Below are 26693 nucleotides of genomic sequence, written 5' to 3' on the forward strand. Positions count from 1 at the left end.
TATGAAGAGCAACTTGCCTCTTCTTACTCAGTAGTTTGATTTAGCATTTTTTATGGTGTCAGGCTGTAGAACTGCTTAGAACACTGATTTCTTGTTTAAATTATTTCCCTGCTGCTGCAGCAGTATTTAGGAAGGTTTCTATTGTGATGCCTAAACCATATGCTAAAAATCATCTTGTTACTGAAATTGCTCCAAATAAGGAAAAAAATTGGGTACCTCATGTTTTATGGCTGTGTGTTGCTGAATACAGGTTTTATGTACTTGTAAACCACCTGTACCTGTCTTGAGTCCAAATGGTATTGTAGCCCTCTGGTAACAGCCAGTGAGAAAAACTAAATACTGAGTGGATTAGTATTGTTGCTATTTAACTTCAATAGTAAGTATTAATAGAAATCATTTTATGGTCAATAATAGCCTAAGTACCTCATTTAGAAGTAACTTTATACTTATTACAGATACTGCTGTAGGCAAATGAAGACTTGTGATTTTTATCAATTTTGATATGAACTAGGAGGATTCTTGCTATACCACAGGTCTGGCTGACAGCAGCCTCTGTACACAGTATTCCATGTGCTAACATGGTGTTACGTACGGGAACCGAACAACCATCATGGTGTAAAATTGCATGGGGTTATACAGGTCAGTTATGGACAGGACTACAGTCTTTGCCTGAAACCTTGTATTGAAATTCAGATAACAGGTATTTGGTGATTGTAACAATCACCAAACAAGGGCTGACAGAAATAAGACTTATCCTATCCATTTCCCCAGTTGCCCTTATGTACATGTATGTTCTCCCCACATCTGTGTTCCCTTGGCTTCTTGTTAGGTCCCACCAGCCTTGGCCAATGGAATATACATAAATCTCCCTGAGCTGCCATTCATGTACTTGTTTAATCTTCTTTTAAGCCCACATGATACATCCCTCACTCTTATGTAGAATAAGTTTGCTTCAGCTACAAGTTGCTTAGCTTGATTTCTTCTGTCAATTTTTATTTTCTGTTGTGTTCCTCTTAATATGTTTGGACCCAGCTTACTGATTTAGTAGATAGGTGCTGTCACTGGTATATTGATTCACTTGCAGTGCCAGCAGGAGTTGTTGGCAGAAGGATCACCTTTCTTTTTCTTGCACAAGTTGCAAGCAAAAGTGTAGTGCATTCATCACTTCATCCCAGAGTTGTTTCAGTTTCTAAGTGTATGAAACTGTTACTACACTGTTTGCTGTTTTTTCTCTTTCAGTTACTGTGCAGCTGCAGTACCTGGCTTTTTAAAAAGATCATGTTGAATTTTGGGGGGAGATTTGAGCTGCTTGGTGGAAGTGCCAGAAGAGTTTCTGTTTTTCCCTTTGTTGGCAACTGTCTTTGTAGATTTTCTACTCCACAGCCTCACATGTTGAGTTGTTGAATAAAGAAAAGCCCAGCCAAACAACCCTGCAGCTTGAATTGAACTGAAACTAAATACTCCAAAGATAGCTATGAATAATTCAGTTTCCTCTGTTGTAAGGTAGATGAATTAATCCTTTAATTTTTTATACTACATGTAGGAGGAGTATAAAGTCAAATATGCAAATAAGGGAGGGCAAAGTTCACAATAGAAGTTAAAATTTAGAATTTAAGGAATATCCTACTTTCTGTATTTATTACTTACTGGGCCAGCTTTTCAGCAGGTAAATGACAATATAATGTTTTCTTGCATATTTTAGGGATCAATTCGTTAACCACTTACCACTTAGGATGTTCATCATCAAGCTGCAGCAAATCAAAGTAGGAAGTTAAAAGAATACACTGTTTATTTCCTGAAACTTTAGTGTTTCTAGAGAGGAAGGTGCACTTTTGCATTCTATTGCTATAGTCCTTTGTCTTCTGATGCATTGCTGTCTTTTATTTCTGTAATTCTATTTGTAGCTTGAAACTTTGTAGTGTGTAACAGACATAAGAAACTTTTAACTGGAGGTCAAATTAGTGTGATTTACTTTTAGTATAGACTGCTTAAGTAAAGACTTGATGAGACTATTTGGATGTATCTTCTCAAAACAGAGATTTAGACATGTGGCTACCATGAATATTCAGCAATGATAGGAAGCTGAAGTTGTGTCACCCTCTTAAATTACCTTGGCATAACACTTAATGATTATCATGGTGAGTGAATACTATTAATGAATAGAAAAATATGGAATAAAGTTGATGAATATTTCTAGGGTATTTTGGGGGTACTTTAAGGTCATGTATGTAGCATCAGAACATTTTAAAAGTAACCATGGGAAGAGGATTTTTAAAGCTATTTTTAGTTTTGTTCTGTGTGCCACAGAGCACTAGAGATTACCAATCTGTTAAATGACAGTTTGTTTTAAAAACCTTTAAATTTAGAATTCCTGTCTTTCTGTTTGGATTGGAGGAAATACACTAAAATACTGTTTAAATTGGAGGAAATACACTATATACAACTATCAGTTGCAATGTCTTGCAAATGTAAAACTTGCTGATGTAGTTACCATTTTTTAATAGATCATTGACCCATCAATCAGACTCTGACCATTTCAGAGATAAAGAGCTTGGCTTTCATTGGCTTTTAGGAAAAGAACAGCTTTCCACAAATTAGGAAATGGTGTAATAATTAACAGGTATAATGGATATGTGCATTCAGGTTTCAGTTGTATCTTTGAGTTTTAGCTCCTGTTATCCTTGGTGTAGTTAGTTAACCCACTGTCTGCCCATAGATAATTTAACTATAGTATAAAATGGATTATTTTTGTGGAAGTAGAATTTACTAAAATGATTGATAGTTTTTTTGCTCACCTTTTAAAATCTGTAGTGAATTGTTCTTTCGGATTTTCATTTATAACAAGGTGCAGAACTTCACTAACAAAACTCATTAAGTGAGTAATAATTCTGTTCTAAAGCAGCAAAGCAAAGGTTCTTTAAATAGTTTTGTGTACAGAGAATTTATGTAAACTCTAATTTTTTATTTTTTTTTCTGAATTACAGACTTAAATGATTTTAGGTACGGGTCATTCCTCAGACAGGAAGAAGTTTGACATCTCTGACTCAAAAAGTCACTTGGAAATTGGCAAAGTAGGTCATTTAGTAGTGGACCTATTGCACGAATCAGAAAGTTGGCAGAGGTCACTTACCATTCCTAAGGTAATTTATGTTTTGAAAATATAAACTGTATTTTAATTGCAAACATTGATTAAAAAACATCAAGATTAAGTTCCTTTGGTGTGATCATAGAATCATAGAACAGCTCAGGTTGGAAAGGTTCTTAAAAATCGTCAAGTTCCATACCCCCTGTCATGGGCACATTTCGTTAGACCAGGTTGCTCAGGGCCCTGTCCAGCCTTGAATATACTGGCACTGCAAAATGTGAGTCAGGAAAGCAAATCCTAAGTTTAGAGAAGCTACAGAATTGGAAAGTTAAGGAAAACTTTCTGAAATTTTGTGTAACTTACAAACCTTTAAACATGTCAAAAAGTAAAAGAGAAGTGATACTTAAAATGAGGGGCTGATAAATTACTATATAACTGTTTGTTTACCAAGTTCATTTGAACTGATAGTAACATTTTCTGTTTCTCACAGATCTGTTACTAGGCTTTTTACATCATGTATATTAGGTAGCCTTTTATCTACAAAACTTATTAGCATCACTTCTTTAGGGATTCAACCTCACTATTACTTTGCTTTGTCTTTCCCTTACCTAATCCACTACTTCAGTGTTGATTGTCAGTTCTGTTCTTTTGGCTATTTGTATATTACCATTCTTTATGTAACTCAAAGTTTTCACAGCTTTGGGTATTGTCCTTTAAAGGTTACCATTTTCTGTGACTAAATTTAAATGTACAACTGCAGAAGTTTGGACACTCCAGTGTTTTAAGTGGTATTTATTTTGTCATGAACATAAAATATGGGTTTTGTAGCTTCTTTATATTTTGCCCTGTCTAATTTTAGTGACTGTATATTGCTTTTCCAGTGATAGCAATGATATACCAGAGATCAGTATTCCAGGATGTTTATGGTTTTTCCATGTTACAATGAGCCTTATGAATGTGTAGATTTATCGACCCCTAGTGGGGTTGTTAGGAAAATGGTTGCTAATTTAATTAGTGCTAAATAATGAATTTCCATATTTTTCAATGCTGCATTTGTTTCAATGGTCTTTTCCTTCTGTTTACAGCTGGATTTGCTCTTGATTTTTTTTCTGGTATTCTCTACGTCTGCAGAATTGCCTATTGAACCAACTTCTATTAACAACAAAAGTAAAAACTACTCCTAAAACAACTAGCTGTAATCACCATTTTAAAGAACAGTTATAGCTGTTTCTGCATATTTTAAAAATATAATTATACAGCAGAAATTCTTAAAAATGAAAGGTCTTTTGGTGTGCTGTGTAAGTGGGCTTATTTTTAATTAGCTAGAAAAGCTAGTAATTTCTTGAGTAGTTTGCTGTTACATAAATGAATTAAAGCAAATGCTAAATCACCTGCTCAAGCTTTACTGACCTCTTAGTGATTATTAAATAATTATAATTGATCATTAATAGCCTGAAACAGTAGTTTCATGCTAAAACAGCATGTAAAATACTGTATTTCTAGCAAACTTTAATTTTAAATAGCTCTAGTGTTTTAATCATTTAGTTGAAACTCTAATTTTCTGGGAGATGAAATGATCTCCTAACCATGTTGTGAAGATTTCTTACATCTGTTTCAGATGAGTCAAAATCAAGTACTGAATAGTGAAGTAACATTTGACTGTTTAATTAGCAATAATAAATAAAGACAAATAGGTCAATAATTTTAACTTCACTATAATGTGCTTCCATGTGTCAGAATAAGAAACTAGGTGTTGCTGTAATTTTATTTTTCTATGAAGGTTTGACACAAATAAATGTTAAATATATCTAAAATAAATTCCCCTTTTTAGATTTTGTATGTCTAATTTTATAGGGTTTAAATAGTCAAGTAGTGTTTTTCCCAGTTAAACTATTAAATACTCCCTAAACTATGAATTTTAGGCGTTTTTAAAATTGTAAAGGAAAAAGTAAAAATTTTTTTTTTTTTTTTTGCAATTACTAGTATTTATTATTGTGCTTATTGCACAAACCACGTTATTTAAAGTCAAACTCACACAGCAGTCAAAAATGTCCAAAAGATCTCAGATTCATATTTTTGTAGGAGCACCCAGTATTCCGAGCCTGCTGGAGGGGTTAGAGCAAAGTAGTTCAGCCCCTGCTGGTGAGAAATGGCGAGAACTGCACTGTTTGTGTGATACACATGGGTTTGTTTCTGCAAAGGTCCAGGCTGCTGCTGCCCCCTCGGTGCCCCAGGCAGAAAGCTCCACACTCACAGGAGTCCCTGCAAGTGGGGACAGCGCTCAGCAGGGCAGGTTCATGGCAAAAGAAGGAAAAGATTTGACATCTCCTGCCCCTATGGCAGTAACTTGTACCAGCACATTTAAAAAGAGCACAAGTTTAACTTGCTCTGATTGTCAAGTATCCAAAGATAGATGCAGACCTGCAGGTGTAAGTCAGGCTGCAGGGGAGCACCTGCCCCAGAGCTGTGCAGAATCAGCTGGACAAGGGAAGCCATCACGTGCCTGCTGCCCAGACCTCACTGAGAGAAAAGCCAGTCCTTTGGAAGTTAACAGCTCGGACGTTCCTGCTTTGGTTGCCAGTACTGAGCAGGTCAGCATCCATCTACGGTCCTTGGGACTTCAGGCAGGTCACAGAAGTGAGCATCATGAACATCCAAGTCAATATATAGATATGTGTTTCCAAGGAAGTCTGGAGTCCAAACCAAAAGAACAGAATGACTGTGCAGACTCTGCAGTGTCAGCAGACACTGAATTTCGTAGTGTAGTGACTTTGAGTCAGGTGGCTGTTTTTGCACAGAATGAAATGCAGGAAAGAATTGTAAAACTATCAGAAATAGAAGCAGGTAAAAAAGCCAAAGAACGACAGTATAATCACTTCCAATGTGATTCTGGTTTTGGAACATGTACTACTAGTGTGACTGAAAATGAATATAAGGAGGAGGATGCAAGTTCTCTTGAACTTTTCAGTTCTGAGGATGATGGGGAAAATGTTTGGATTAAAGCTACAAGACAGGAAGAAAGTGCTCAGGAAAATGCAGAAAAGTTTCAAGAACTTAATGTTCCTGCTGAGCAATTTGTAAATGAAATCCATATTGAGCCATTGAGTTCTGGAATACTGTGCTCTCAAGGGAACTGTTCTCAAAAGAACTCCTCTAAAAGACCCCGCAAGTATGAAGATTCCTTTCATCTTTTTCACTCCACATTTAAAAGACAGGTGAAATCCAAGAGAGCTAAATTGAATTCTTCTCCACCTGGTTCTGGGGTGAGAGTGGATCCAGACAGGATGACGGAGTTCAAGAAACTCCAGAAGAAACTATCACTACTTAAGAATTGCTGCATCAAAAATCAAAAGTACAATATTTTGGTCACAGTTGTACATCCTTGTCATATCAAAGAAATACAGATGAAGACTAAACCAAAATCTTCGTGTAAGGTTCCTGTAGCAACAGTTGTTGTTACTGACCAGTCAGAAACTGAGAAAAAGGTGGTGCTGTGGCGTGGTGCTGCATTTTGGTCCCTCACTGTGTTTCCTGGGGATATCATACTGCTTACAGGTGAGAGTTCTTTTGTTTGCCTTCTTAAAGTATGGATCTTTAAAATGCCTGTTTAAAGTAGAAGAATGTTAGAAGTAATTTGGAACTACGGCTAAGCATTTGTAAGTTGCTTTCTTACATCAATTAGATCATTTGAGTTCTCGGTCATCCTGCCAGTGGAACATTAACTATTCCATGGAAGTTTGCCCTCAGACAGCTATGGGGAGCCAGGGCTGTTCTGTAAGGTGCCAGTGTTTTAAAACAGTTGTTCCTGAAAAGTACAAGTGCTACCAGACCTAAGCAGTGTCTGCTAGGAGGCTAATGAATTTCAGAATTACATCAAACTATCGGGAATTTTTTTTTTAGCTCATTGTAAATGGTGTTGGTAGATTAAAAAAATAATCACTGTGTTTCCAAGTGATCTCTTTCAGACCCTGTTCCTTACATATCTGTATGTAAGATGGTTATATAGTTAAGAAAAATATGATACACTTCAATATTGTCGACACATGAGTTGATAAGGCTGCTTTTTTCTTGCAGATGTAATAATGTATGAGAATCATTGGTGCGGAGAGGTCATGCTTCAGTCTACATTTACCAGTCAGTTACTGAATCTGGGGAACTGCTCAGCTCTCAATCCAGAAGAATGTAAGATTTTAGTGCATAAGTTGCCATGAAAATCACAGTCAAAGAGCTATTTCAAGCACTCCATTTTGTTGGCAATGTCTCATACATGGGATAAAACAGAACTGTGTGCAACTGAGAGGTACAAAACACAATAGAAAAGTGTGACAGGAACACCTGAGCACAAGATGTGGACATAACATCAGATAGGCATGTGGAGATCATGGTAAAGTTTGATGGCTACTACTCTGAACTCTAAAAAAAAAATGTTTAGCTTAGGAAAGAGCAGTTATCCCAGGACCTGGCTGTGTGATGTCTGAGATTTCATGAGGATTAAATTTTTTGCAAAATGGAGTAAGAAGATGCATTCAGGGAAAGTGATTAATTGCAGGCCAAAGAGGATTGGAGACTGAGGGGAAAATACTGTGGAAGTATCACTGTTGTTCTTACTGTCTTTGTGGTGTCTGCTATTGAGATGCCAGCTCTTTACAGGAGATTCTGAGGTCATTGATCAAGAACGGCTTTTTTCTTACCAGGCTATGATATGAGATTTTTTTCTGTGTATTTTAAAGTATTGCACTTAGGTTAGCTTCATTTGCCTCCTCTTGATATTACCCTGAAGTGCAGTTTAATTTCAGATCAAGTGTTACATATCTCAGGAATTTCTTACCTTCAAATTGTTCTTAAACTGTTTTGATTTTGTCAGTGTAAACATGTTCTGAGTCATAAGTGATGTATTTCTAAGTGTAAAAAGCAGTATGTGACTTGGCCTTTTTTCCACATAAGTTTATCCTCTAGTGGATGGTGGTGTTCTCCTTGGCTTATTGGCATACATCTCATCAGAATTTCCACACTTCAGAGACATTCCACAACGACAAGTTCAGAGACTGGATGATGTTCGGTATGTGCAGCTAGATCAGCTCCAGCCAAATACTTTGGTGCACTCAATCCTGAAAATTACCAATATTTCTGTGTTAACAGGTAAGTTCATGCACTGAACTTTGACTTCTGAAATAGGTGGAACTTAAATAGTTGTTTTGCAAGGCAAAATGTTTCTCACTGCTTGACTTCAAGCTTTGCACAAAAATTTGATCACATTGCACTCTCATCTTGAATTAATAAAATACAAATTTCTACCCACATCATCAATGTCATGTTTATTAGTCGTAAGTGCAGAATTTGGAAGACAGAAATCTTCATAATTTTCTCTAGTATGTAAATCTTGGAGCTAGATATTAGTTAGATATTTCATCTTGTTTAAAAATTATTTATGAAAAATGCTGTAGTTTTAGTGTGGAACTGAAACAAACATGCAGTAGTATCCTGGATAAGGGTAGTGAAGAGATGTCAATTGTTGCAATTTGTATGTACTATTACTAATAGTTTTAGTATGCCTTGACTATGCATGACTATAGTTTTCTTTTATGTGAAAAGCTCTAGAGAAATATTTCTTTTTTTGTATTCTACAGAAGTTATGGGAACTTCCAATTACAGCAGTTGCTGAGAGATTGAGTACAATTTCTTTCTACTCAGTACCAGTCAGGATGAGTAGGAGCTGAAAGATGCTCAGATACCTCCTGCTTCAAAGGGAGTTGTCCAATTAGTCAGTACTTAGATAAAAGTAAATTAATATACTTTATGCACTCCCTCAAACTAGATTCCTGTTGAAGAAGAAATCAGATTATTTTCTGTCCAGAAGAAATTGTAGGTGTATTCTTCTTTGCTTTTAATAGTAGCATAAAATGTGATAACACCATGATTTCACCGTAATACTGAGGCACATGGGGTTTGTGTGCTTATATACTTTTCACTGTAGAAGTAAGGTAATTTCAATTCTTTTCAGAGTCTGTGTACAGCTACAGAGGTGGCAGCCAAAGAAAAGTTATTCTAACAGTAGAACAGAACAGAGGTCAGCCCTATAGGATGGTTCTGTGGGGAGCAGGGGCTGCCTGGTGCCCCCAGCTTCAGAGGAAAAAAGGTAAGGTCCTTATACCTATTGGTAGGTGTAGAGGGATTTTTGTGATGCTGTTAGTTCCTTTTAAGTGTTCAGCTGGTAACATTTATCCATTCAACCTTTAAATACTCCCCTTGGAGGGGCAACATATTTTATGCTAATTCTAACATGTCTCCTCTGTTGAGAAGCAGTGCCATCAGCAGCAGAATTTGAATGCACTTTAGAAGACTGAGAAGGCATAAATATTCAAAAACTTGAATCTATATACAAGATGCACTTATTTGCATAGGGCCTGGTATGTAACTATAAAAATCCATGAGTTTTAAGTGTGTTACCAGTTTTGCTAGGTCTTCCTTACCATTATCTAGGCTCTGGTTTAGCATGAATTGCTGGGTTTTTTCTACTCCTTTTTTCATTTTCTGCTTTCCACCTTACTTGTGTCAGGCTTTATATATTGATGGTCTTGAGATCAAGTCCAGCTGTAACTAAGTGAAAGCATCTCTTGCAAGAATTACATAGAATGTGTTTCAGCAGTGACTACTACCAAATTTTGATTTATTCCTAGTCTTGTTCTCTTAGGTTAAACTAGGTTCATGTTAAATTGATAATTGTGAAGATAGACGATTAAAAAACGGACATATTAAAGAAATGGAAGCTGATTAGTTACATGAAGTTTTTTTCTCTGAGACATTGACAGCATTAGAGCTGACAACAAATTTCAGAGCTAGTTCCTTTTTGAAAAGGCTGAGTTGTCTTGACAGCTGAATTTGGTAGAGGTGAAATGAAATTTCTGTTATGGGACAATTCATGCAAAGTTTATAGGGAAAGGAAAAGCCTTACATGTCATCACACTTAAAATGAAGTTGGCACTGCTGACCGTATGAGAATGTCTTCTGATTTGTTTCTCAGTCTTGCAAGTGACCTTTGGCTTCCTGTAAATTAGCCACTGTATAGAAAGTAAACTCTTCTGTTTGCTCTTTTGTTCTTGGTTCTGTAGACCACATATGGGACTTCAAATACCTTCTGGTCCAACATAGTTCTGTCTCAGGTGACTTGGAACTGCACACAACTCCCTGGTCATCCTATGAGTGCTTGTTTGATGATGACAAAAGGGCAGTTGAATTTAAGGAAAAGTTTCAGAAAAGTCAAACATCGCTCGTGGAGTTGACAAAGCTCTCAGCACACCTAGAAGAAAAATGCTCAGGTAAATGTTATCCATAACTCTATAATGTCTGTTGTGCCATGCATAAGTAGGCAAAATAGATGCTCTGTTGATGAAGTAAGATGGCAGTTTTTTTAAGGTAGCCCAGGTCTGGTTCTGAATTTATTCTGAATTTCTGAATTTATTCTGGAGGCTGCTGCTCTGTACTTGGCCAAACTGAATGCAGCCTTCATCCCATGAGCCCAGGGGAGAGATGGTTGTGTGTGATGACAGCTTTGGAACACAGAGGGAAATGCTGACTTGTCCACACCAACCAGCCCAGTAATGATGTGACTAATTACTGAAAGTTTATCAGTGTTTCTCAAACACTGGATCTCTCTAGAGTAAAGAGTAAAATAGCTGCTGCTATTGAAAATTTCTTTCAAAAGGACAAAGATGACATTTTACACATTCATACTCTTCCAGATAAACCTAGAATATTGCTATGGTTGGTGTTAAATTCTAGGAAGTGATTAAAGTTGTTCTTGCAGCATTTAATTTATGTATAAATAATGGAAAGCTAAGTTGTTTAAGCTATGCTGTTCAGTGTCTTTGAAACAGTGGGAGAAAAATCACTTTGCACAGTTTTGATCTCTTATTCAAGCACCTTCTGTTGTGGCATTTACTGATATAGTACCTGAAAATGTAGTACTTTTATGTATTTTAAAATAATATTTAACCACCAGGATTTTTCATGATCTAAAAATTTGATCATGTGTTAACAAAGGGGGAAAAACTAAGGAAGTTTTTTATAGCAATTTTGGTTTTGAATCAGCTGTAGTCATTTATTTTGCTTTCAGTTCTAAATAAAACTTAATTCAGATTTGAATTGTTTTTGTAGGAGTGATTCAAGTGAAAGCCCATATCTTGAAACTGAAATTTACCATTTCCACTGGTCAGTACAAGCAACTCATCTTCTCTGCTGACACTTCACTGGAATGTATTTTGGCTTCTCTGCCTATGATTACGTATTCAGGTTGTGCCAAATGTGGTTTGGAGCTACAGGCAGATGAGAACATGATCTACAAGCAGTGTATTAGATGTTTGCCATACAGCAAAGTAAAAACATTCTACAGGTAAACAAAACAGAGCTAAAGTAGTGTTTATTATTAGGGAAGTAAACTTTCTTTATTTTAATTTCCCCAGTATCTAAAATTCTTTATTTAAGATGTGGTTAGCAATCCCTGTCTCTCTGAGTTTTTAAGTTGTTGTTCTTGAATTGCTGTATTTTATTGTCATTATTTATACATTATATTCTTAGTTTAAATCTAAGTGTTTAATGTCTTTGAATACTATATCATGCAGGAATGATGTTTACCCAGTACAGTGTCAGATAAAGCTAAGATGGAGTAGAAGCTTGAGGACCAAAGGAAAACTCCTTGAGAATCTCATTCCAGCCTAAATCTGAAATCATTTGAATGCAGAAGCATGTTTTTAAACTGATTTAGTAGTTTCAGCTGTGCAGAAATAATACTGACAAATGTTTTCAATAAACTTTCTTGGAGAGCAGACATAGTGAGTTATCACCAGATGGCACTGCGAGACACAGATATTCACACTTAGGGAAGATAAATTAAGTGGATCCAGTTGATGTAGGTACATCTTTATTAGCTAATTGTTCAATTCTCACATTTATCTTTTGAAATGGGCTTTTGAAATGTAATTATCATAGTGACTAGAAAGACATGTAGGTAGAGAATGTTTATGGAGGCAACTATGGATGTAATAGAATTCTTGAATATGTAAATTTTCTATCTAAATTCTTTCTTAAATACTTTTTAAACTCATAATGAGCTTAATGAATCATTGGCTTAAATACTATTAATTAATGAACTATGAATTAAATATCCTATTTATCTAACCAGGTAGTGACTTCGTATTTTTCCTGTAAGCAAAATAGTCTTGCATCTTTATGTGCTATTTGTTTTCCTGTGAGGGAGGATTAAGTGCAAAGAGTTTTTTTTTTCTTAACTGAAAAGGTTCTGCCAGTCTTTCATAAGACTATAAAATCTCAGTGGGTATGAAGGACCTCAATTTGCTCCTGCAAAAAAGGTGGTAAAAAAATAATAAGGATTTCCAATGTTTGTATTCTCAGCCTGAGAATGTAGATTCTAGATGTAGAATTCGGATGTCCATTTTTATTTGTTCTGTTGTTTGTGAAAACATGGTATTTGTTACAGTACAAAGATACGCCTTGTTATTATGTGGCTATAAAGTGATGTATTAAGACATAATATTGAGTGATGTTGATACAGATGGTACAATTCCAAGTGATACACCTAAGCTTGTCTCCTCACTTTGCATTTCCACCACCTCCATGGGCAATCCTGACCATCCTAACAGTGAAAAATTTCCTTCTAATGTATAATCTGAATCTCCTGTCTCAGTTTAAGGTCATTTCAAACTGGAATCAAACTAATTCCAGTGCTACAGATTTGACAGATGAGTACGTAGAGATTTTCTCACTTTTCTATTTCTTGGTATTTTGTTGCAGAGTAAGATTAAATTGTAGTGCTTTCTTAAATTTTACTTCAATAAAAAACAAACCATAGCAGGTAACTTTCATGAAACTTTTGTTTTCTGATCTAGACCTGCTTTGATGACAGTAGAAGATGAAGGATATGAAATTTATGTTCATGTGGTGTCTGAGTTACTGGAAAAAATCTTCCTCAATATTCCTGCAGACTGGCTGAAGAGATTAGTAGGTACTGATTCATGAATTACTTGTGATAGAAACAGGCAGCAAAGTTCACAATGGAAGCAAAATTTTTGATCATTGACAGTTTAAAAAATCCCTAAACAACCAACATCAAAGAATATTTCAGTGGCTGTCTGGCAGACTCAGAATTTCAGAGGAGAGGTTGCAACAACAGGAGGTGAGATGATGTGAATATCTATTATTTAACTAAATAGTTGTAGTTATAAACCTAAATATTCAATAACTAAATGGATTCCTTATGTGCAAAATAGAGACTCTTAGGAGCTTTTAGAAGTAATAGGCATGTTTTCATGGTTTGAAACACTGAGCTGTGTTTCAGACAAGCTTCACTTGATAAATACTGTTTCACTTGAGAGGTGGTTTATGTGGTTCACAGGTGTTAACAGTTTAATGAGAAACAGGCTCAGCTCATTGTTTTTAAAAAGGAATTAAAAATAAAAGTTATTTTTCTATTCAGATGTTGCACTTCACTTCCAGTAATTCCATGGAGCTTCATGGAGATAGAACTTCAATGTTAGGTGCTATTGTGAAAATCGCGTGTAAATTGAATTGTTTTGTGTTTTGCAGTGCCCTCTTCAGGTATAACTTACAGCACAGTAGTAGCAGATCTGTGTCATTCACTGCTGGCAGATACAGAAGCATCCTATTTGCTGGAAATCAGAAGCCACTTTGTGCTAGATGACAACAGCTATCCTTTACAAAAAGATTTCCATCTGCTTAATTTTCATCCTGATCTTTGACCTCTGCACTTACTGAGTAACAAAGACCATAAGGACACACAGATATGAAGCAGAAGAAAAATGACTTAGCTGAAGGAAGCAATCTCTATAATATAGGATTTTGGTTTTAACTTATGGAAAAAGCAAAATCATCAAAAGGACTGGTATGGAATATCTGCTAATAGTATATACTGTGGGAGTAATACTGATGAATTTTCATAAAGTATATTTTTATACTTGTATTTTTATGTTAATAATTATGTTAATAAACTCCAGCAATTTCTTTAGTATCTGAAGTATTTTCTCCTCAGAAAAACTCACTACTATTGAGAGACTGAATTTTCATTAGACCTGGCACATTAGAGGAAGACAGACAGAATTCAGTAGTATTTTAGTTACACAATTTTTTGCTTGTTTTATCCCACATGCTATCTGTAGCTTGGTGGTTTTGTTTTGCTGTTGTGGTTTAACAGCAGAATTTTTTGCCATTTACCCTCAGCAATTTTGCTGCTCCTCTTTTCTCTTGTAAAACAGAATTGTCTTATAATCATTCTCCTTCAGCTCAAGATAAGTCTCAAGCACAGGATTAGATGGATATTACATAAAAGGGAGTAGGTACAAAAAATTACTCATTATGTGACAGTTAAAAACACTGTATTACATCTCCTTATTTGGTGATGTTTCTCACTTTGAAATAGCTCTTCTTCAAGAAGAGTCAAAAAGGGCCTTTCTTATTTGTTTCACTTGGATGACCATGAGTACAAGTACCTTGAGTGCATTAGAATTTTTTCCTTCACAATTTAGCTGAAATTGCTGAACATACAAGCTGAAAGTATTGTTACTTTAATGTATAAGAGAGGACCATACTGTACATCAGGTCATACAGGTGACTTTCCACCTTAGAGGTATTTGTTAAGACACTACATTGCATGAATCTTCTTGCACAAGCTCATAAACCAACTGAAACACTACTAACAACTTTTAAGATCTTTACTGGTGTGATTGAAATAATAAAAGACAAAATTTATTTGGTAAAATCATTATATTCTAGTAATATACAATAACTGTGTAGTTTTTCTACAGAACAAAGGCAGTAACTTTGTTTATCAGATTGGTTTGCAGTAGTTTTGTGGGGCTGAAATTGGAATACAGCTCTTTGGGTTTAAGTTGCTGGTATTACTCCTTCAGCAAAGATATAAGGAGGATTGAGCACTTTGTCAAATTCAGTTTAATGTAATGAGCTTAGGCTCATTTTGTATCCAGTGGTGTAATTAGCAAGACAGACTGTGAGATTACCATGTAACATATCAGATGGTGGATCAGGGAAGTCTGTTGTATTACAATTCCTCTGTGATACCTTCTCATTCATAACATTTCCTTTAGGTAATGAAAATATCACAATGGAAAGTGGTTTCATCTCCCCAGAGAAGCCTAACTTTTTTAAGATTTTGAATTAATATCCTGTTTGAAAGAACGTTGGTTTGATCTCAGCTGTAGAGGTTATGGAACACGATAGTGCAAAATGTTTTGCTGCAGTAGTCTGTGTGTCTGGTTTATGACTGTACAGTGAGAAGGGTACAGAGCTCAGGTCCCCAGTGAAAAATCAAGAAGAGAAAAATGTCCTATTTTATTTTGATTAGGAATAATTGCTCTGAATTACTTTACAGACCAGCAATTTACTTAATGAAGACTCTACTACTAAAACAGACACATGCCCAGGGGCCTTAAGCTAATTGGATTTTCAGAGTAAGAATGGTCATACTAGGTCAAACCCAATGCTCTTGTAATCAGTGCTCTGTCTCCACCAGAGATGTGTTTAGAGAGAAATATAAAAGGACAGGACAGGTCTTCATCTTACTGTCTCAGAGTATTCCAATACTCCAGTACTGGAATAGCCTCCAGTCACTGGTGACTCTGTGACTTCTCTGCTTGTCCCTTATTGTCAACACAAAGTTCTGGGGTCAGCTGAAAACACTGAACTGAGTTACTGCAGGAAATACATTGTGCTGAGGGATGTGAACACCTGCTTCTAGGTGTGTGACCAATAAGCAGTGCCTTCACCCTTCCTGTTCAAAAGAGGCTTTAAATATAATGCCTCTATGTTAGATAAGTTCTACATGTATTAGTCAGTATCTTTTGGGCTTTGTCTGTTTTGGCATGCTCACTAGGCTTCTCTCCCCTTTGGTGAAGCCACTGTGGTAGTGTGGAGCAATGGGCAGATAGGTCTGATGTCATCACTGGCAATTCTTGGGTTGTTTTGGGCTCTGTCTACATGATATGTGATCATTTGTGCCCAGAACTCATGACCAAGAAGTGGAATTTATTAGTCAAAATAATTAATACTGAGAGATCATGTTTGGCTGGTTTTTTTTGCTTAGCTGCACATTAATTAAATTTAACGTATATTTTGAAGAGAGGAGAGAGAGACTCCCAGTCTACCAGGGACCAAATCTTTTATTTGTGTTTGGTTAAGGAAATTATTTATTTTATTGTTTTCTACTTTAGATACAAAATCTTAGCAAAGATTTTTGTACCCTTTAGATGAGAAAGATAGTAAGAGCTTTTCCACGTTAAAGTTGGTTTTTTCTCAGTGCTGTTCACATGCTATGACAGAGAGCATGCCATCGTTTAACCAGTTCCTTGGGCTTGCTGATCATCTCATTCCAGTGTTCCAGTTCTTTGCCACGTGTGTACATGAAAGGCCCAACTACTACTCGTCCCAGCAGAAGCGTTTCTGGGGAAAAAAGAAAGCAGTTAGTGATGAATATCTGTGATGCTTCTCTGAAATGCTTGCCTGAATTAGAATATCAGCCTGTATTTCTTCAAGTACTGCCAGTTCTCAAAGGTCTTTTAAAACAAAAATATTCCTGGAGATAGTAAGTCTGGACTTCAGGTTCTGTAACTTCTGCCTGCTGAGGTTCAGCATTAAAAGGTATTGGGAGTAAGTGGGTGTTCAGTCAATGCAGGCCTGTCCTTTTGCCTGCAGTTAAACTAAAACAACTTCAAGGTACAGATATCTGTATCTGCTCTGCCCCTTTACCTCAGGTTTATTGTGGAAGTGTGCCTTAATTTTGGGCATCAGCAACCTCACTAGGATTCATATGATGCTTTGCAATTGATTTTCGCAAAAAACAAATGCAGTTGCTGAGACAGCTGAGATGTCTGCTGAGGAGCAGATTGTTTATTCATGCCTGGACTTTTCAGCTATGAATGGGGAAAGTTGAGATCATATTTGCACTGCAAGGAAGATGTTTTTCTTCTGAGCAGTGGAAATCCTGAATTCTGATTTGCTTCTGTAAGCAGAACTCCTTAATGGATTCTCTAAGAATTAGTAAGAGGTGGCCTCAAGCACCAGGTTTTCTTCCAGGGAATGGAGATGTTTGCTAATCTCCCTTATTCCTCACTGCTGAGAGAATTAAAACTCCTATTCCTCTTTCAGATTTTCTTAGAAAGAGGGAATGGCCACAAAATTTTGGAGGTTGTGTGTTATACACACAAATGTTCACATAAGCTTGTTTTAACAGGATACTGGAATGAAACAGTACAAATGCTTGTACTGGCATTGACTAGTCTACAGTGATTTTATTCATGTCTTCCATGAAATTTAGGCTCTGAAAGAGACAAGTGCTTAACTACAAATAAGTTGTTCTTCTTTTAAAGAAATAGCCTTTGAAATACACCAGAACACTTCTGTTTTATGATTATTGCTGAACAGGACTTACTTCCTCTCAGGTTTAAACATGTCTCAAATACATAAGAGATTTGACACCTTGACTGTAATAATTTATATGACTTAAAAACTTTATATGACTGTAATAATTTATGGAACTTACTTTCTCCTTTGTTACTCTGGAGCACAGATAGACTCAGGCTTGCTGTATCCAGCTCTGTCTGATCTGCCTTGAAACTGAAGGTTTCATTGTACACAGGATTGGGAGTTCCAAGAAGAGTGGCTGTCTTTTTACTTTTGATGAATTTATTATGGTTCATTAGTGAGACTTTGACATACACACCTTAGAGAAAAAGAAATTCAAGACTAAAAGACACCTTCAAGAAGCAGGTGGGAGATGGATTAAGGAATTTCTTCCTTTTGGGAGTCAATATCAAGTATAACATCAGATTGTGAAAGATTCATTAAACACTCGTGACAGCAGGGAGTACAGAAAGTACTGAGGGTGCAGTTTTGCAGTGGGCTTTACAATTTAAGTGCAGTTGAAATAAGCAGCTAGTTTTGGATCTGCCAGCCTGCATCCTTGATCTTATGTTTCTGTGCCTTCCCTTCATCTGATGGAGACTTTTTTGTAGGCTTAATTTGTTCAGTCAAAAAAACTTCATAGTTGATGTGTGTATATAGAGGACTAAACCTCTTTTCTTTTTAAATGGTAGCTGTATTTTGCATTTGCATTGTTTAGCTTCAAAGCTCTGCAAGAAATCACTACAGACTGAAATACAAGTTTGGATCCTCATCTGTTTTTGCTTTGAGTGTTGGATTTTAAACAGCATTTTGAGGTAATCTCTGAGACCAGGGACACATGGGTATGATGTACCAGAAAAAGCCCTCTGCAGTAAGGGAGAAAATTATGAGTCTGCACCATGGTCCTTTAAATAATAGCCAGGTTGTCATAAAGTGGGATTTTTTCTCCCAACTCCATTCCTCCCAAGACAGCTGTTCACCATAAGCAGTTGTCCTGCAGCTGTTACCTCTGGGAATTTGACTTGAGGCAACTGTTTATGTCAATATCCCATGAAATGCTGCCTTCTCTGGACTGGAGAGCAGCAAAAGGATTTTGCTCACTGTACTAAAACAGGAGAAAAAAGTTACCACCAATTGTCACAGGACAAATCATTTGTTATGAAACAAACCCCAAACATAGCAGAACTAAGCAATCAAAATCTAATTGCCTCAGGGCAAAATATGGCTTGTTTCCACTCAAATCACCAGGATGTTTATTTGTTCCTATCAGAGTCCCACAGCACAAGCCTGGGTAGACAGATGAGGAAGGAGCAACTTAAAACAGGAATTGTGGTGCTGACAGCAGGGAGGATATCCCACTTACCAACAGCAGAGCTCTCCTCCTGGAGCTTTAATCCCCTCGCCCTCAGAACCACCACAGTGAGACGGCCCAGGTAGTCATTGTAACTCAGGGAGAACTGGATATCACCATGCTCTGAGGGAGGCTTTGGAAGCAGAACAACACCTGTCAAATACGTCTGGAAAACTCTCACCATTTCTCCCCATCAAATGGGGAGAAAAATCCTTTTTCATACTGATGGTATCTGTTACACTAAGGCATGTGAGTGAAATGTAATGGCTTTATTTATGCTGTTGTAACATTTGATGGCACCAATTAATCAGCCTTCCTAACCCTCAGAATTATTCTTTTCTAGGGGTCATCTATTTCCTTGCCTCTTCTGCTCTTTTTTGCTCTTACTAATTGAAAAGAGAAGCAAATAACAAAAGTTCTTATGTAATTGCCTCCTGATTCATGCGACTTTTTCCAAGCGTTTGGGTAATCTCTTTACGACAGCTATGGATCTGCTGGTTGGTAAGATGGGAATTTCAGTTCCAAATGTTTATCAAGTACTTTTGCATTTGAGGTACTTCGTAGAACATAGTTCTACTTCAGCTACATCCTTCCAATACTTGTAAGATGACAGAAGTTCCACAGTGCCAAGAAGCCTGGTATCACATACCTCCAAGTTTTCTTTCTCCAGATCTCTCCATATGACTAGTTTGTTGTCCTCGGTTAATGCTTCATTTTTTAGTGGGAAGATAACTTGGCCTAGGAGATGATGCTTCTTCTGTTTATCAACATGATAAACCAAAAACTTTAGAGTCCTTTGGAGCAACATTTTACTGGAAACCTGTACAGGAAAAGGAAGAATATTAATAATTACAAAACATCTGACAGTTTTCTACTCTAGCATGACTTCAAAGGAAATATTTTTCAAAGTGTGTTAAGTGTAGGTGGAGATTTCCTTTAATTATTTGAAGTCTACTTTTAAAATTTGCCTGAAGTTTTAGCTGTGTAGAAGTCAAGATCCAAGCTAAAACCCAAGTTCATTTGAAAGGTGTGAAGTTAGTTGGTGGGTTTTTAGCTCATATGGATCTATTGCTGTGTGATACATTCACTTTCAGACACAAATGTTTACAATACATAAACATTTTTTTCAGTTGTCTGAAACACAAACTTTTTTTTTATTTTAAAGCTTTTGTCTTGTCATGTGTGCTGAAAGCCTCTTAGCATGGGGATCCAAGCTGCAGAGTACTGTACAAACAGCAGCCCAGACATTCCTCCCAGGTTCTGCTGTCTAGCCTACTTCCACAGCAAAGAAACTAAAAGCTGTGAAAGCATTATATCTGTATTGGCTCCTTTTGGACTTCTAGAACTGCTGGGCTGAACTGCTCAGCTGTAGTTTTTGTTATTCCCAGGGCAAATTCTGGAATCCTTAACTTTGGTACAGACGTGCAGTAAGATCAGTTCTGGAGCCACACACTTGAGTAGCCCAGGATCTCCAGAAGCCCCAGTGAAAAAATCCTGTCTCTGGTGGAAACAACTTCTACCATGATAGAAGCATTGTGAACATACAAGCATGTACTGTAGTATGTGTACTGACAAGTTAATATTTGCAAACAAAAATCTGCCTCACCAAAAGTACCTGGAAAACAAAGTTTTCATCAAACTGCGGGTTAAGAGTTTTACGTTTTGTTTTGGACTGCAGGTAGCTTCTTTCATCAGGCAGCAGGTAGATTTTCACAAATGGACTACAGGAATCAGCAGGAGGCTGCAGCTTTCTGACTTTGATCAAGGAGACAAGGAGCCTTTCTGACTCTTGCTCGTATTCTATGGAGAACCAGAGGCGGCCAATGTTGCCATCAGGAAAATCTGTTTCGCTTTTGTCTTCAGGAAACTTGTACAGATCTGGGTTAATGGTCCCCACAACGTAAGATCCAGCTTCAAGAAAAGACAAAACAAGCACCTTCAGATTAGCCTCAAGAACCATTGCAGGCATTTTTATAACCACTGCTGTATTTGGGTAAATCAGATTACCCTCCTTATTAACAATCAATTTTTGGTAAGAATTTCATTTTATTTCCTTTTCCCTCAGATTTGGGGGAGTAATTGTAGGCTGCACTACTTTCCTTTCTCTTATTCCTGTGATTGTACCTTGTTAGTTCTAGCTATTTGTTGTTGCAGTCTGCAACTGGTGAATCTGCTGTTTCTGGGGACAACAGACACTTCCTGGCCTTTACAAAATATGGGAAGAGAGACTGCTTCGTCTGCCAGATGCATAAGGTATCACAGCACTGGGACCAAAATGACTACATTCTTTCCCAATTCTTACACTTAAAAGTGCTTAGAGTTTTCAGGGCTTGTGCTGTGTAATGCTATCTCTGCTGTGCCCCCAAGATACATGCTTCATAATAATAAAGCCACCCAACCCTTAAAAATAGTCCCATTTTTGCAATGCCATACCCAAAGAATGAAATGATGACCGTGGCCCAGACTGAGGGGTCATGTAGGGGTCCCTGTCTTCCTGAACCTGTTCTTCATTTGTCAGGTGAATCCAGTCTCGCCCATGCAGTGTTGGTGGAATGATAAATGGAACACTTCTGGATCTGCTCAAGACAACAGCGCTTATTGACTCTTCTGGTTTTAAATGTGGAAACCAAACTTTGTAAGAGTAGTAAATTTACTGTTCTTATGTCACAATGTAAAAATTCTACGGACATGCAAAGGTAAAAATGAAATCAAAAGCAAATAAAATCAATTGCTTAATGCATAAAAACCCAGTGAGGCACATTAGGTCTTAATTCTTCTAACTGATTCTTCTCTTTCCCACTTTTCTTCCCTTTATTTATCTTTCAAAAGAAAGGAAGAATTAACTGCAGCTGTTTGTTTTAGAGCCTAAAACCCCTGCAATGATTAATTCTCTAAGAGAGTCTCCTTCCTGAACTGAAGTCCTATTGCTTTTGTTATTAGACTAGAAATGACTCTGAAACATAGGCTGGGTTTGTCTAACAGGTAATGCTATCCATGCACCAATTACACTTGAATATATTCTCTCTTTTAAATAAATCAGAAATAATCATCACTTTCATAGTTTATCCTTTTCCTAAAGGAATAAAACAGAAGATGACTGATGTTTTCATATAATTTAGGGATCTCCTTTATTTCTGTATATGCATATTATTTGGATCACCTGCTCATTTGAGATTTGACAAGCTGAAATAAGTTACATAGCGTATGCTTTAGAAACAAAATTAAAATATGTACCTTGTGCTTTTTAGTTGAATTTCAGAATTTGCCTGGTCGTGGAAAATGGCATTTGCATTTGTTGTTTTGACAGGATTGATGAGCTTTTCATAAGAAAAGAGGCAGAAAAATTTTTTCCAGAGCAGATACGCCGTTATTCCAAGGAGAACAAAGAAAAGGATTCCTCCTATTATACCTCCTGCCACAGCAACTGCTTGTTCTGTTCAAACATAAAAGCACATATAACATCACAGGAAGAGCAAAGTGTATTTTGTGTGTAGACAGGAATATTAAAGCTAACAAAAACCATTCCAAAATTATTTTTAAATTAAGTATTTGGCTCATGTGCATACTTTTCCTGGTTATAGCATAGTGCAGCACCTGAAGACATATGACAATGACAGTGACAGATTACAGTGTTCAGAAGCACTGGCACTTACTGGAATGTAAGAAACTACAGACATGGAAAAAAAAAACCCAAATGCCAAAGAATTGTTCAGGCTCTTGTTTTGCATTAGCATTTACCTTAGCATGGCAGAAGTGCTGGAGCTTGCATAATGGAAGAAAAAGAGAACCCAGGAACACCTAATATAAAAGGTACCATTATTTTGGTTTGGTTTGTTCTTCCAACTATTCATCTATGTTGAATTGAATCTAGACCATGGCACACAGAACGAAGTAAACCTATGGGTTGTTTTCTTTCTAAGGATGCATGTGTTTCCTGATCTGTGAAGTCAGAGTTAAATATCTGTTAAACATAGTTTCCTGAATTGTGAGAACTTAACCTACAACAAAATCTTGTATAATTTCTGTGAACAAACCAAAACCCCAATAAACCTAATTAATGTGTTTAATATAAATATGAGAAATTCTATTTAGTTAATTAATATAAATATGAGAATTTCTCATTAGACCAAGGGTAGACAATTGATAATGGGCCCAGTTCATTGCTTTGACATGTTTGTTGAGAATGCTGGAGGGATAGGCTGCAAAGATAATTTTGCTCTGTACCTAAACTTCAGAATTATCTTCCACTCTGCAGGCATGGGAGGCAGCTCAGGAGCAGCTAAGTACTGGGTGCTGGTAGTTCTCAAGGTCTCCCCTGAAAATGAAGTAGTGAGGTGACCTGGCATTTTCTCACAATTGGTATTGAATTTTTTTCCTCTTCTGTGCTTTTAGGTAGAGATAACTGTGATAATGCTTTATTCCTTTTTATCTGTCTGTGCTTGGTAGGTACCTTGCAGTAAGCCATCTCCACACAACAGTACAAGTAAAATAAAGACAATACAAGCACAAAATAATCAGTCAACACTAGTGATAGTTTTGAATAGTTAAAAACTAATTTTATTTCATTTAGTTTATTCATTAGAGCTGTAAAGACTATGGGAGGTGAGTTGCAAATACATATATTGCTGATCTTTTTCAGTGTTGCCCTGTTGCAATAAATGACATGAAATGTCCTTCAGCTACAGAACACTTAAGTAATTACCTTGTGCTATAAAATTAACCTGGCTATAGAGCCTCAAAGGCCTTAATCTGATCCTGACTCATTTTCCTGCATTTGGTAGAGTCACCAGAGCCAAGTTGGTTTTGCAGCTCCCCTCCAGGTGTGTTGCCTTATCCCTCTGCGGGAATTGCCTGTCTGCTTCCCTGAGGCACATAATCACTCCTGTCTCCCAGCACCACCACAGAGCAGCCACCCTGCTCACGCCTGCACCACAGCAACAGCACTGTGCTGTCCTTGCAGCTGTAGGTGAAGTGAGTAGGTTCCAGCGTTCAGCCAGACTGTTAGTACAATCCTTTTTCTGAGGAACAGGAAACAAGCACCTACTTGCTGTGGGTTAATATTAATACAGAGACAAGTCTGGTTGTGTCATGTGGGTAAATTGGTTTTCCTTGATAAGAATACACAGTATGAGGAAATGCATATGAGCATAGGAATTTTGTGTTTGTTACTTTCAGTTTTGCAGGGCATGCTCAAATATGTCTTCAGTCAGACTTATATTTTATTGCATCCCAGAAGGCCAGATGCAGAAAAAATGCTTCCGTTTAATCCCATGAACATAATAGAAATGAATGATTTCCTTCACGTAGGTGCATTATAAACAACAAAAATATCTATTTGGCTGGTAGTTTTACTGTCTGACATAAGTATCTGAAAGGTTTACATTTCAAGCAAGCTGTACAGGTCTTTGTTTAACTTGTCCTCTTCATTCACAAGTCTTTCATGCTCTCAGCAGCAGTCCTGTGTTCCTCTATAGCCAGTTAGTCACCATTTACCATTAAAGACAGTAAGATGAGGTGTGCATTGGTTTTGGAATAAGAGAATGAGTTTCCAGCCTCTTAGTCTGTATGTACTGAATTTGTTCACTGCAGAACAGTGATGTTAAGATTTTAAGGTTAGGATGTTGAGTTATGGAACAGAATGACATTAAGTATTTATGACACACCCATAGCCATCGACTCAAATTCTGGGGGTTTTTTAACTTTGCACAGCTGTAAATTTTTTTGTAAAGGTAAATTTTTGTTCATTTCAGTAGTTACCTGTAATTTAATGAGAGTAAGGAGAATTTGTCTCAGTTTTAGACCATCTTACCTGATTAGATCAGCAACAGAACCAGTGACTTAGGGCACAGTGTTGCACTAGTCACAAAATCGACCACTGAGATAAGTAGCATCCATTGTGTGCAGGGAGAAAATATGTATATTTTAAAAAAACTACCTGTCATCCTGAGAAATTGGTGTATGGTATCCTGCTGTGGTACAGGATCATGGCAACAGGAGATAGAAGAGACCTGTTGGATCGCTTTATCTCCCCCCACCTGAGCCGGGGACTGTCTCCTGCTTATAGGTTTATCCTAGCATAGAGGAGGTGTTGGCAGGCATCCTCTGTCTCCTCTGGGATCGCATCCCTTTTTGCATACTGTCTGGTTATATGCTTTTAATAAGCTTTACTTAAACTCTGCTGTAAGTAACTTTTGGAGTTACGAGCAGCCCGTTCTCTACCAAGAGTTTTAATCCCCATATAAAGACACGTTCTACGCACATGTACAGTATAAACGAAGTATTTGAGGGGGAGTGGAGGCAAGACTCCGCATTCGCTGTGTCTGTCTCCAGAGCCGAGCTCTCGGTGAGGCGCTCGGGGCGGTGCCTCCCAGACCTGCAGTTCTAGGCTGTCTCTTCCCTGGCCGGCTCCGGAGGGACAGGTTTGAGCCGATGCTTTGGCGAGCCTTTCCCGGCGCCAGCGGGGCTGCGGCAGCCGGGGCCGCGGGAGGAGCCGGGCACCCCATCCCTGCCTGCCTCCCTCCCTGCCTCCCCCGTGCGCGGCCCGGCACTCACCGGGCATGGCTGCTGCTGCTCCTGCGGGCCGGGGCGAGTGCCCGCCGCCGCCACCGCCCCCAGCGCCGCTCGGCCCCGGCCCGCCCCCGCCGCCCCGCCTCGCCCCCGGCACCGCCACCGGCACCGGCACCGGCTGGGAACCGGACTGCAGAGAGGGGCATCCCTGGCGCCCCATGGAGGAAAAGCAAAGGGATGGGAAAGATTCCGCGCCGCCCCAGGCTCCCCGAGCCCGGCCAGAGAGGGACAGACATTGCCGATCTTCTGGGGAGGGAGGGCTGGAATGGGGTAGGAATTATTATAAATCTTCTGTCAGCCCTAAAAAGGCACCTGTGCGACACTGACTGTGTGAGAGAGCTCCAAAAACTGCAGTTATGCTCAGAAAAGTTCTTCAGTATTAGTGGCTTAATTCTGAATATTCCTGTGGGCAAGAAAGTAACGTGTGTCTTTTATATCTTTAACAAAACATGTAAGCACAAAGGAACACGGATCTCCTTAGACAGTTGTGATCACAGCCTTTCCTGTTTGTATTTATGAACGTAATGATCTTTAAGCTCTGAGTTTCTAATAAATGCAACCAATCAGATCTTAACCAGCAAAATTACTCATGCATAGTTCAGAAACAATTTGCCATCACTTCTTGTCTCCTAATGCTTCTTTCACAGCCAGTATGACGAGAACCTACACCTTAAATTTAACAGCTGTTTGTATTATATGTTCTCTTCACAATTGTTGCATGTATAGTGCATGGTGTTGTTTAATCTAAAAGCCAAAGAATAGCAAAGGAATTAAAACCAGTAGGATCCGAATGAAATATCCTCTGTTTCTGTGGAATCTTAGAATTCTTTTTATTGCATTTAAAATGTTCTGCCATAAATGTAGCATAGTTAAGCTTTTTCTATAAATTTTTGAGTCCTCTGGAAGAAAGTATTTAGAGAATTTTTACCCAAAAAAGAAAAAGCTTCATATATTTTAGTTTTGCGCTTATAAGATAGTTAATTATTAAATAAATATTGCAAGGTCAGTGCTTTTGCTACTCTTATTTCTCCACTGAATTAGTGCAAACACTGAAGGTTTTTTGCTCAGCAGTTTTGCACTTGTCAGGATAACATCTATAAGCATCAAAAATTTTGGGTTGTGTGGCAAGACAACTGTCTGCTTTCTCTTGCAGTGTTCTTGCTTGAGCTCATTTTTTGGCTGTGTGAGGAGAGCTACAGTAGCTTTAAACAGCCGATTGCTTCCCAGAACACTGTCGAGCAGTAA

The 26693-nt window shown here is 37.7% G+C and overlaps 2 protein-coding genes across 7 annotated transcripts in view; one reads left to right on the top strand and one right to left on the bottom strand.

The window, feature by feature from the left end:
• Window positions 1-19453, top strand: part of SHLD2 (shieldin complex subunit 2) — a 34448-nt gene extending 14995 nt beyond the window's left edge. For 2 of the 6 annotated variants that reach the window (XM_005520452.3, XM_088059881.1), the window contains exons 2-10: window positions 2985-3140; window positions 4171-6640; window positions 7160-7267; window positions 8030-8224; window positions 9087-9221; window positions 10195-10401; window positions 11240-11474; window positions 12988-13103; window positions 13685-14030. In XM_005520452.3, coding sequence (XP_005520509.2) covers window positions 5134-6640; window positions 7160-7267; window positions 8030-8224; window positions 9087-9221; window positions 10195-10401; window positions 11240-11474; window positions 12988-13103; window positions 13685-13857 — 2676 coding nt within the window. In that variant the 5' untranslated portion in view covers window positions 2985-3140; window positions 4171-5133 and the 3' untranslated portion in view covers window positions 13858-14030. Of the gene's footprint in view, window positions 1-2053; window positions 2139-2984; window positions 3141-4170; window positions 6641-7159; window positions 7268-8029; window positions 8225-9086; window positions 9222-10194; window positions 10402-11239; window positions 11475-12987; window positions 13275-13684; window positions 14031-19224 lie in introns of those variants that run through there. The other 4 variants (XR_015773260.1, XM_088059882.1, XR_001331316.2 and 1 more) reach the window with 4 other exon arrangements.
• Window positions 16408-25469, bottom strand: LOC102109287 (synaptotagmin-15). Its single transcript, XM_014250166.2, has 8 exons — window positions 25434-25469; window positions 22116-22314; window positions 21315-21457; window positions 20497-20792; window positions 19531-19701; window positions 18894-19014; window positions 17670-17849; window positions 16408-16570 (listed from the first exon to the last, which is right to left on the bottom strand). The coding sequence occupies exons 1-8, from the start codon at window positions 25438-25440 to the stop codon at window positions 16434-16436; spliced, it is 1254 nt and encodes a 417-aa protein (XP_014105641.1). The 5' UTR covers window positions 25441-25469; the 3' UTR covers window positions 16408-16433.
• Between the last annotated feature and the right edge of the window lie 1224 nt (window positions 25470-26693).

Source organism: Pseudopodoces humilis, chromosome 9, assembly GCF_049639895.1.
Source record: "Pseudopodoces humilis isolate 2021_Gansu_Grassland_sample_001 chromosome 9, ASM4963989v1, whole genome shotgun sequence".
NCBI classification, from domain to species: Eukaryota; Metazoa; Chordata; class Aves; order Passeriformes; family Paridae; genus Pseudopodoces; species Pseudopodoces humilis.

Coding starts and splice junctions, on each gene's coding strand:
- LOC102109287 (XM_014250166.2), bottom strand. Junction 20,793..21,314: donor GTCATCATTTCATTCTTTGG/GTATGGCATTGC, acceptor CTTTTCTTGAAG/CTGGATCTTACGTTGTGGGG. Junction 19,015..19,530: donor TGGAGAAAGAAAACTTGGAG/GTATGTGATACC, acceptor CTGCTTCCAAAG/CCTCCCTCAGAGCATGGTGA.